The sequence below is a fragment of the Rhipicephalus sanguineus genome, chromosome 4 (genome assembly GCF_013339695.2).
Source record: "Rhipicephalus sanguineus isolate Rsan-2018 chromosome 4, BIME_Rsan_1.4, whole genome shotgun sequence".
Classification (NCBI taxonomy): Eukaryota; Metazoa; Arthropoda; class Arachnida; order Ixodida; family Ixodidae; genus Rhipicephalus; species Rhipicephalus sanguineus.
Window position 1 is genome coordinate 70,690,382 of NC_051179.1, and position 10,824 is coordinate 70,701,205.

The 10,824-nt window shown below is 47.0% G+C and overlaps 1 protein-coding gene across 1 annotated transcript in view; it reads right to left on the reverse strand.

Annotated features, from left to right (window-relative positions):
* The window catches only part of LOC119391287 (SEC14-like protein 3), a 257,605-nt gene that overhangs the window by 114,034 nt on the left and 132,747 nt on the right, over positions 1–10,824 (reverse strand). Inside the window, exon 2 of the mRNA XM_049415226.1 lies at positions 2,944–3,013. Within this exon, the coding sequence (XP_049271183.1) occupies positions 2,944–3,013 (70 nt within the window). The remainder of the gene's footprint in view (positions 1–2,943; positions 3,014–10,824) is intronic.

The window sequence follows — 10,824 nt, forward strand, 5'->3', positions numbered from 1 at the left end:
TTCGTGGCTGCGTTCTCACTTGAGGCGGCAGCGCTAAACTTTACTCCTCCCATATGCTGGAGGGACTTGATACCGGCAGGTCCGGTCACTGCTTCAAGCGCGTCGATGACGTCATCAACAGTGCTGCCCTCAGGCGCATTGAGGATGAAACAGTGCGCCTTGGGCGGAGGTGCGGCAAAGGCCATCAGAAGGCAGGGCCGAGCCCTGGCACCCACGGCGAAACGCTGTGGAGCCCGGGCGGTCGATCTGGGCGAACTCCTAGACGGGGCCGGGGGGCTGTATCCAAGGGGTCCTCCACGAAGCTTGAAGTAACTGGTCGCAGTCGGGCAGAGTCACGGCCTCGGTGTCTTCTGTCTTTCTGTTAGTCGGCACGTCCCTCGATTCATCCACTCGGCCAAAGTTGAACCACTTGCACAAGGGCCAGCCATCGTGAACGGCTCACTAGGTTCATACTTGTGTACATGGTTGATCAAAAAGCAAATATTACGCATATCTGAGGCGCAACATCACCAAGTAAGTATTAGGTGGTGTGTTCCTTTAATAGAAAATACATAGATACGTAATTCTAGAGACCCTAGTTTCTTAAGCTGCGCTGAAAATGCGACTGCGCCGAAACTTGGCTTCCTCCGTGCCCTCTGCGCGAGATCATTGTTGTGTTTCGGTTTCAGTTCAGTATTGCACTGTACGAGTGCCATGGGGCGCCGCTCTGGCATTCCTGCTTTACCCAGGCGACGTGAATATAAAAGAGTGTGTGGAGAGTACTCGTTGACTGCGGACGTTTCTTCTGCTTCGGCGCTTCGCGCCAAACCGCGTGTTCGGGCTGGCTGGCGTCCCCGCCGGTCGCGTTGGTCACCGCCGGTCTTGCCTGCTGCTGCGCCGGGACTACGAGCCCGCAACACAGCATTCACGTTTCCCGACGTATTGCCAGATGGCGTTCATATCTCACGCAGCGCCTCTTCTATCGTCTTTAGACGACATTTGCAGCGAAGCACGCAGATACGCGGCCAATTTTTTTTTAACTTGTCTGTTCGTAGAAATAACGACGTTGACGTTCTGATTGTCATCGGTGAGTGGTTACATATGGCGTGGCCAATGCTCTATCGGTTGCGGCCTCCAAGTTACGACAACGACTTTCCTCTTGGAAGATAAACAACGATACCTTAATAGAACTTTTTGTTGGGCTAGTTGGTACATGCTTACTGAAAAACCAAAAAGACGCGTACCGTCAAGGAAAAAAGTAAGGACAGGACAGAAAGGGCGTCACTCGCAACTAACTTTATTCCCAGAACATCAGCATCATATATAACCACAGCGACCCTGCGCGCGCACATCGCCTCACAAGCTCGTCAAAAACCCGCGATAACAAGATTAACTAATCGAAAAATGAATCGATGAAACTAAATTCACCCCCACGCAGAGCAACAGATGTGTCACTAACACAGCATTCTTTCTTCTTTCTAATATAGTATATTTCCATAATTTCAGGCGCTAAGACATCGTTGCTCTTTCCAACGATACCTTGCGGAGTCATTATAACGTCGCTTTGTTCTTTTCTCACTTATTGAGAAACAAGCATCGGCAATGGCCCCGGCAAATTTCAGTACATGCGCCCTTAAAGTGCACTCTGAATGTCATCGTGAGCGCATCGGCCTCACGACTACCTCGACTTTCCAACGTTTGAAGGAGGATGCATTATTGCTTCAAGCTTACTGGTAGTGGTGTACGCCTTCAAAACACCTCTCGTTATCTTTTTGCTGTTTTTTAACACGAAAGTGTTTTATGCCGGGGTCCACCAAGTACATCCGTCACGGATATGACGTTGATAAAATGGACGCCAACGGGTGAGAAAGAAAAAAACGATACCCCGCTGGGAATCGAACCCACGACGTTGCGGCCGCGACGGTGAGCGCCCGACGCACTACCGACTAAGCTAACTCCGGAAATGCTAGACACGGCGCGAACGCGCCTTATATCTTTCACACATTCTCTTTCGCGGCGGGCGGAGCTTTAGGCGGAGCGGGGCGGTGCCGCCGTCTGTGAGATGTGAAAAGAAGTAAAACTTCACGCTCGACGCTTACTAGCGCTTACTCCGAGATTGCACGCGATATTGGAGGTCATGGTTAAAGCGTCTCGATACCAGAGCGGTAGACTGGCCGCGCTGGCGTCGCCGAGGCACCCTTGACGCAATTACGTTCTTTGCCTTTGGCTTCGTGTTAGCTTGCGTCGGCTCATCGGAGTAGTGCAGCTCCCACGTGCACCAACGGGATTTCTCCGCCGCCGACTGCTTCAATTGCGAGAGCACCGACTAACAAAACTGCTGCAATATGCGTTGCAGAAAGGACGCGAGTTCGACGGGCGAATGTCGTGCCTTGGTGAAGCGAGAGCAGCGCCTGCGAGACAGAGGCCAGCGGGACGCACGCGTTTGCGGCTCAGGCTACGAACCTCTACCTCCCGTGTTGCTGAAGCGCAGTGTGTGTTATGTATGCATAAGCACAGGCGTCGGCTACCCTTTACTAGAAAGCGCACACCGTGCCGTTTATCTCCTTAATTGACGACGCTTTGAAGAAGTGCATACCGGGTACCAATGTTGATTGTGAGCTTGTTGATATCATCCTTACACGGGATTCACGATTCGCTCTGTCCAAATATATGTTCACACCTTCAGCTACCGTGCGCAACGGTTTAATCATGATCATGGGCATTAGTCGTCGCGATATAGACATGCTGTCAACATGGGTGCATCCACGTCAAACGGTGCTATAGCTGCCAAACACGAATAGACATTGTACAAGCTCTCATATATCACTACACAATAAGCAGTACTTCTGTGAAGACACGTGTCACTTTCGTGTTATACCGATTCCTATGACAGAGGGATCAACCATGTTTTTTTTTCCGTCGTCAACCTTCGGGGTTTTGCCGCACTGTGTGGATGGTGCTCACCTCTTAGCCACCGCAGCAGGAAGTAGTCGTCGTGACTCGGCCGCAGGATGTCGTCGACGTTCGCTCGAAGCTGAAAAGGGGAAAAAAGTAAATAATTAAAAACAGGATGTTGAGGCCAGTGGTGCAAGCTTTAAGTCACTGGAGTTCGAGTCTCTGAGAGACAGAATGAACCAGGCGGCGTTGGCAGCCTGATTTTGGTAAGGGTATTTCCAGACAGGCAACACTCAAGAACCAGGGAAGTCGATGACCAACCAGCTCGATATATATATATATATATATATATATATATATATATATATATATATATATATATATATATATATATATATATATATATATATATATATATATATATATATTACACAGTTCGTTCTCTGAATGGGCCATACGTACTACTTAGGAATGGACGAGACACATCTTAGCTGTTCTTCTAAGTTTTTTTGCGAACGGTTTCGAGCGGCCCACTGGCTACAAATCAAGGTAGTTTTGTCTCTGCTCTCTCTCTGTCTCTTTCTTCATATCTATCTATCTATCTATCTATCTATCTATCTATCTATCTATCTATCTATCTATCTATCTATCTATCTATCTATCTATCTATCTATCTATCTATCTATCTATCTATCTATCTATCTATCTGTCTGTCTGTCTGTCTGTCTGTCTGTCTGTCTGTCTGTCTGTCTGTCTGTCTGTCTGTCTGTCTGTCTATCTGTCTGTCTGTCTGTCTGTTCCACGCAGTCGCAAATGTCGTCGCACTTCTCCCTTCAACGGCGTCATTAAGGTATACTCTACGCCTTCTCCGATCATTTTCTTACTTCGCGTGTTGTTCATCGAGGTGTAATCAAGACCGACGGAGAAGCGAAAGTGCCCAAAGGCCCTGGCTGTAAGTCTCGAATTATAAAGGTCGAAGGTGAACCGCCGGAATGGCAACACTTCTACGCACCGACGCTCCAGACTCTTATCGTCCAAACCTCGGAAACGAAAGAAGGCTGAGAATGCCGGCAAGGCGAGCAAGCGGGCCTATAGCGGGCCTAGCAGGCAGGCCGGGTTGGCGTATTTGTCGACGCGCGCGCCAGCCATGCCCGACGAGACATCTCATTCGTCGAGACAGGAGGACGAAGCAATATAATCCTCTCGGGCGCTGCGTGTACGATGGAATCTCGGTGGAAGGGCCATTCTTCTTCATCGTCTTCTATATAAATACGCGTGCCGCAGCGCAGCGACTTGATAGGGTGGAGGCAGCAACTGTCAACGACGGCGAGCAATCTCTTATCTCACTGACGGCAACCGCATTTCTCACCGAGCTCGCAGCTAGACGAGACATGCGTAAAAAATAGAAAAAAGAAGGAACAAAGTTGGTACTGGCGCGAACAAGAGACGCGTGACGTTGTATATCGAAAGCGACTGCGGCACCTCAAATTCTATGCCGCGTCAGGGCAACTCTTTCTCCATCTCTATCTTACAAAGAAGCCTCAACCTGAAATACGCTCAACTATCGTTTGTTATACTGGCGCCATCTTGCGGCGGAGTGTGACAGTGGTTGTCAGCTTTCATAAGTGTAACTTGGAAGCGAGAGCAAGGCGAAAAGAAGTAAAGTATACAAAGAGGAATGCAACCAAGGTAAAACAGAAATTATGACAAACTTCCTCAAAGAGAACTGTGTTACAAATAGCTTACAATACTAGGCCTGCTGTTAGCTCATGTTAGCTAACAGCGTCACATTAGCTACAACGTTAGCTTATAAAGCAGCATAACCAGGGTATAACCCCGGTGTAACGCTTCATCCTTAAAGGCAGCGCAAACAACACGGACACGGGAAAGGAGCACACCTAATGATGACATCATACCAACTCGCCCAGCAAGACACCCTTCTGAAGTATAACGCTTCGCATTAAAGCTAATTTTCGTTAAAAGCTTTTCGACGAGACTGGCAGCAATGCACGAGCTGCAGAACTGCGGCTTGCTTTATTTTAGCATGGATGAGCAGTCTTACGTCTAAAAGAGACGCTCATGAAACGGGGATATGATAGTGTATAGTTTCTTCGTCCATATATACAGGCTATCGCGTTTCGCTCAAGAACTGTAACGGAAAATGCGTTTTTCGGTAGCGGCTAAATCCGGACGGAATATGCGTCGCGATGAACGATGTATGTGCTGAAGACGCGATCGAGTGCTATTTTACCGGAATAGGGAACATCCGACACCGCTCTAGCGACTGGGGGGCCTGACATTTTGCTGTAAATCCCGCAGCGTTATTGGAAATGCGATAGATCCTTGAATCTGCGGGAACTTGATAATACGCCTTTGTTTTCAACAATGCTCTGTACACGCCGTGGCGCTGAAATGCGAAGCTTATAACCTTCCCCTGGGTGTCATTTTAAGTGAAAAGGTCAACAAACCAATTTCATCTCCCGAATATAAATGTAGTTTCGTCACTTGATTACCATCTCCGCTTCCACTTCTTTCTTTCTTTCTTTCTTTCTTTCTTTATTTATTTAAAAGAGAAAGTGATTTCAACAGTAAGAGCGTATCGTCTAGCCATTATGCTCGAGTTCGTTGGAGATACGCGCAAAACGAAATAAGCGGCGATGTATTCGAAAAGTTCGCGCGACAAACGCACTGAATCGCGAAGAGCGTCTGAAAGGCTAATGAGGCTATGAAGATTTTTTCTGGCTGTTTTTTTTTTCCTCGCGCAGACTTGTATGTAATGTACGCGCTCAGAAAGACCAGACGAAAGGGAGCTCAGTCGTCACCACTCAGACCAACGTTGTATGCGAGTTGAGCACGTACATATATAACATTGTGAATAGTGTGCTCCTTCCACGCTTGTCATGCCTAACACCATTACGCCCAAGTCCGTCACGGCTTCATGAGCTCCAGAAAGATATGGCGCGTTTATCTTGCCTTTGAAAAAAAAAGTGAACGCGCATTATTAAAATGTCGAGGGTCACAAAGCCTCAGAAAATGTCAAAGCGAAATTGTCCGACAACGTTGATTCCAAGGAAGGCCAAGTTTTGGTGCTGAACGCATCCGCGTCGCGAAATTTGACCTAGTTTTTATTTCTCTCTCTCTCTCTCTCTCACTACTTTTGAAGAAAGTGTGGAAGTGGGGGGTCCCTTACGACGTCGCCGAAGTCATCTCGAATTTTTGTCCGGAATCAAGAGGCCTTTGTGGGACTCAGCAGTGTCAACAAACGTAAAATGGAGGGAAGAAGGATTCCTTCGTCACCCGACTCTCGAAACGCGCCCAGTAGCGTTGCGCAGAGGCCTCCTTATAAGTCTCGCCTAAGCCTAAGCGGCCCATAATGTCAAACACGAAAGTAATGAGAGAACTTCGAACAAGTACGCAAAAGCGTATAATAAATCGTGTAATGAAATCGTATATAATAATTCACGGGTGTGACGCCTGGCGCTATTCTACGCTTCGGCAAAGGAATATTATCTGTTAGCGGGAATCCTCGCCCGACATGAAGCCTGCATAGGGTCTTTTCCCAAAGCATTTTCAAGCACTATAACATTGCTTTGTGGCAGAATACGTTACTGCCGCGCCGAATGGCTGGGTTGGATTGAAGCTCGAACCCTGATCTTTAAAGGAGCACTGACACAAAAATTTTGCGGCTTGCGTTTCTTTCCTTTTCTTTTATTTCTTTTCTTTTCCTTTCTTTCTTTCTTTCTTTCTTTCTTTCTTTCTTTCTTTCTTTCTTTCTTTCTTTCTTTCTTTCTTTCTTTCTTTCTTTCTTTCTTTCTTTCTTTTTTTTTTGTTTTTGCAATAGGTAGCTCGTGACCCATTTAGCACGGCTGGAATCCTCGTTTGCTCGAGTGCGCCACGGTTATTTATGTAGAGACGTCTTTAGAGCGCCCAGTCGCAGTTTCGGTTTCAAAGAGCACCGAGCTAGGCAGGCGCAGTTCCGGTTTTCAGGAGAACACAGCTAGCCACGTGGCGACACAAAGCTGTGACGTGTGGGCGCCGCACTGACAGTTCGTCTGCTACGCCTGCACGTGCTGTGCAATGTCGTCGCCATGGTCGTCGTCGTTTGAAGACGACGATTTTCGGCAGGCAGGAGTCGCCGCCTTGTTAGACGTGGCCGGCGAGGGCCATCGACGGGAAATCTGTGCATGGTTGCGCCGAAATGTGATCGCGATGGGAAAAACTCAACTACGCAGCATAGCCCCGGCATATTCACACTTATCGCGGAGTGAGTGCCGCAATATCAACAGAGGTGGTGCGCAGCATCCGCCAATGGGAACGATGAGCGAACAGCGGAAGAGAGCACTAACAGCACACGCAAGGCCGCAGGTACCGGAAGGGGCGTGCCGGCAACCGGCCAACACAAACTCGTGACGTAGGGCTTGTTTACGCGAAAACCGTGTTGATGTCGACGGCGCGAGGGGGAGCGACTAAAAAGCCACCAAAGCCACCAAAACATGCCCGCATTGCCAGACCACTTTTGGGTGCTGTCCCTAGGAAATTCCAAGCGAGATGTACCTAGCTTAGTCCCGTGGCTCTACGTGCGTGCGAGACGTTGATCGTGCGATTTAACCATGGAAATGCAGGTGGCTTGATTTAATGGATGCACGAATTAAGGTGCATACTTTCTGCTTTCTTTGGGAAGGGCCACTTTTTGACTAAGGGGCACGCATTTCGCAAGGAGGGGGAATCAGTTTTGTTTCAGCTCAATGAGATCACTGCGCAGGCATAGCCGCACAGTGGATTAGGTTTCATTTTTGTGTTAACCTTGATGGCGTATCAAGCGCATTAGTTTACAAAGCTGGTTCTTTTTGGACGACGAAGTTTGAGACATGATCGGAACAGCTATAGCGTGCTATATATTCATATGAGCTGCTGTTTGGGCCTTGTTTTGTGGTTCCAGAAAAGCCAGCTTTTCCCAGAAGGTGCCTTAGAAAAACGTTTAGCTCCAATATTCCGTGATAGACACCGAATAATCAATATTACTGCTTGTTTTAAACAAATGTTTGTGGCGATCGAGCCACCACGCGAACGAGCGTCACGCCGAAGCTGGCCTCCCTACTTGGAGCACAGTATGTGTGTACTAGGCGCAGCGATGCAGATTGCTTATTTTCTCATCAAATCAGTGGAACCGACCAATGTGTTACGAATGCACACTGTCGGCTAAGTGTATATACAGTAAAACTCGCATACATCGGAATCAAAGGGCATCGCTAAATAGTTCGATATACTCGTAATTAAAAATGCATAAAATGCCTGTCTGAAGCCTAAATATAGTTGGCACATGTCTTGATATATACTGAGTATGTGCAGCTCAATGAAACGAAGACAAGAGGAGATGTCGTTTATGTCTATGTCGTTTATGTGTCTTCTCCTGTCTTTATTTCATTGTGCTGCACATACTCAGTATATATCAATAAATATTCATGCGTCTCAGACTGTCCCTCGAGACAATTGGTCGTTCTAAAGCTGCTGTGAAGCCGTTAAAAGTTTTTTCATTACTTATTTTTCATGAACCTGCTTGTGTGAAACGTGTACGTATCGGACCAGACAACACTTAGCGCCACTGAAGCAACCTGGCGATACATTTTTCCGGCAAGTAATTGCAGCCACAGGTAGTAAGCTTCACAGCGTGGCATTTAGTTTTCGTCGCATTACACCCCTGTGTAGCGGTAAAACTTACAAAGCAATTCCTTCATTGTGGAGCGCAAAGAAATCTGTGCTGCTCACGCCGCCCATAATTTGACTCGTACCCTGCTTGTTTACGCCATGCTTGCACTGCCTCTTGGATTCAATGCACTATATGTTTACATTATATATACGTGCTACAAGATGACAGATTCACTATAGTCAGCTTTATGGCATTGCAGCTGTGTTATGCCACAAAGCATGTACTGTGCATCGACGATTCGTTGTGCAGCGAAGCCCACTAGCAGGGAAATCGTAACTGCCACATACGTTACCTGATGCTTTGTCTTCTTTAATTACAAAAAAGGCGCCCACGCAGCCTCCAGTCACCGTACGAGCACCCAAACGTCTAATAAATGCGCAAGTGCATAGCAAATTAAAGTTTCTTCAATTCTTCTACCTGCCACGCAAACGAATTAGCAGCAAACCACTACATTAAGAGAACAGCGACCAAGCCACTTCTTGGAATAGCTTGGAATAGTGTCATGGAGAAACTTAATTATGCCAACAGAAATTATTACAAGATACCAATGAATCAGGTGGCCTGAAGCGTCATCGCATAGTGAACTTGCTGTACAACTGCGACGAGGCGCCGCTACGGATGTCTATTTCAAACGCCACCTGCTACATTTCAGGTCAAATATAATAAATGCGCAGATGATGGATTTCTTAGCGCTGCTGATAGTCTTAACAATCTGTATAAATTCAAGCGAACACTCGCGAGGTAACATAAAGCAGGGCACACACAGACATTTTAACGCAACGTACGCTCTCGAGTGCCTAAGTTTCACCTCACTTGACGACCGTCGGACTCATCTGATTCGAAGGGGATCGCGAAATAATTCGATATATCCATTATTACAAACCGAAAATATGCCTGTAAGCTTTAATATTCACACGTCTCGGACAGTCTCATGAGATGACTGATTCCTTTAAGTTGCTTCGAAGGCGTAAATGTTTTATCAACCACTTTGCGGCTGCGAACCCTTCTCCTCCACGAAGGGCTAGAGCTTCACAGCGTGACGTTTAGTTTTCTTCGCATAACGCCACTGTGCAGCGGTGAAGCTTAACAAGGCAAATCCATCATTCTGGAGCGCACTGAGTTGACAGCAGAGTCGATGACGTCGTAATTGAGGCTGCTGGTAGTCACTTCTAAGCGAATACTCGCGAGGTAACACAACAAAGCATGACACAGATACACAAAATATTTAAAGCAGACACGCCATCAAGTGCCTCTAACTTCAAGTTTCAACTTGGCCCTCGTTGCTCTCATCAACTTGACTAGGGAATTTCTGGACACACCAAGGCGCTAGTTTTGCTCGGCAGCACAAGGTAGCCACCATGGTGTCATGGTGACTTAATATTCTCATAGTGTCAGTTTTTATTATTTTTTTGTCGTGCTAGGGTCAAATTGGTGTTGGCTTTCGCGTGATATTTTAAACTGTATGGCTTCAGGTGTGCTTTCTAGTTTTTGAATTTGGCTGTTATGTTCCTCCGACAAAAATGGGAAATATGTACTTTTTGTTGCACTGCTTCTGAGCAAATGTATGGGTGGAGGGACCCTAGTCAGGCAGAGGTAATCTGCCTTTAGTCCCTTCAACCCAGGCAAACTTTAATTTTGTCTAAATAAACTGAATGAATGAATGAATGAATGAATGAATGAATGAATGAATGAATGAATGAAACATGCTTACACCGCTAACATTGGGCGATGTTTAGGTGGCTTTTTAGTCTCGTGCCGGCGCGAGGTGCTTGGCTGCGCCTGTGTCATGGGTGGCTTGTCCCGGCGTCGTTACTCTTTCGATGCACGAGCCAAGCCAAGTCATCGAAAACGTCACTACGCATATGCGCGGCCACGCCGAGTAGCAGCGAGCGTCATTTCTGAGACGAAGTGTAAGTAGCAAAACTATATCGCTCCAAAATCTTAGCGACCCGGAAACTGTGTGCATGGTTGCGTGAGCATGCTGAAAAGTTGCTCAAGACGCGCTGACGAGCATGGTATCATTACGTCACGCGAAGGAATTGCCACTCTAATGCATACTACTAACGCAGGCTTATATGTACATTTTTATGGAGTAATACCTTTTAATATAAAGAAACGAACAACGTTTTAACACTAACAAAAAAAAATCGTCGACCGCGTACAGCAATCAAAGGTCACGTGGCCGGGTACATCGGATCGTTCATGTTTTCGCTTCCAGAGGCGCCACAGGTCATTTTTCGCGA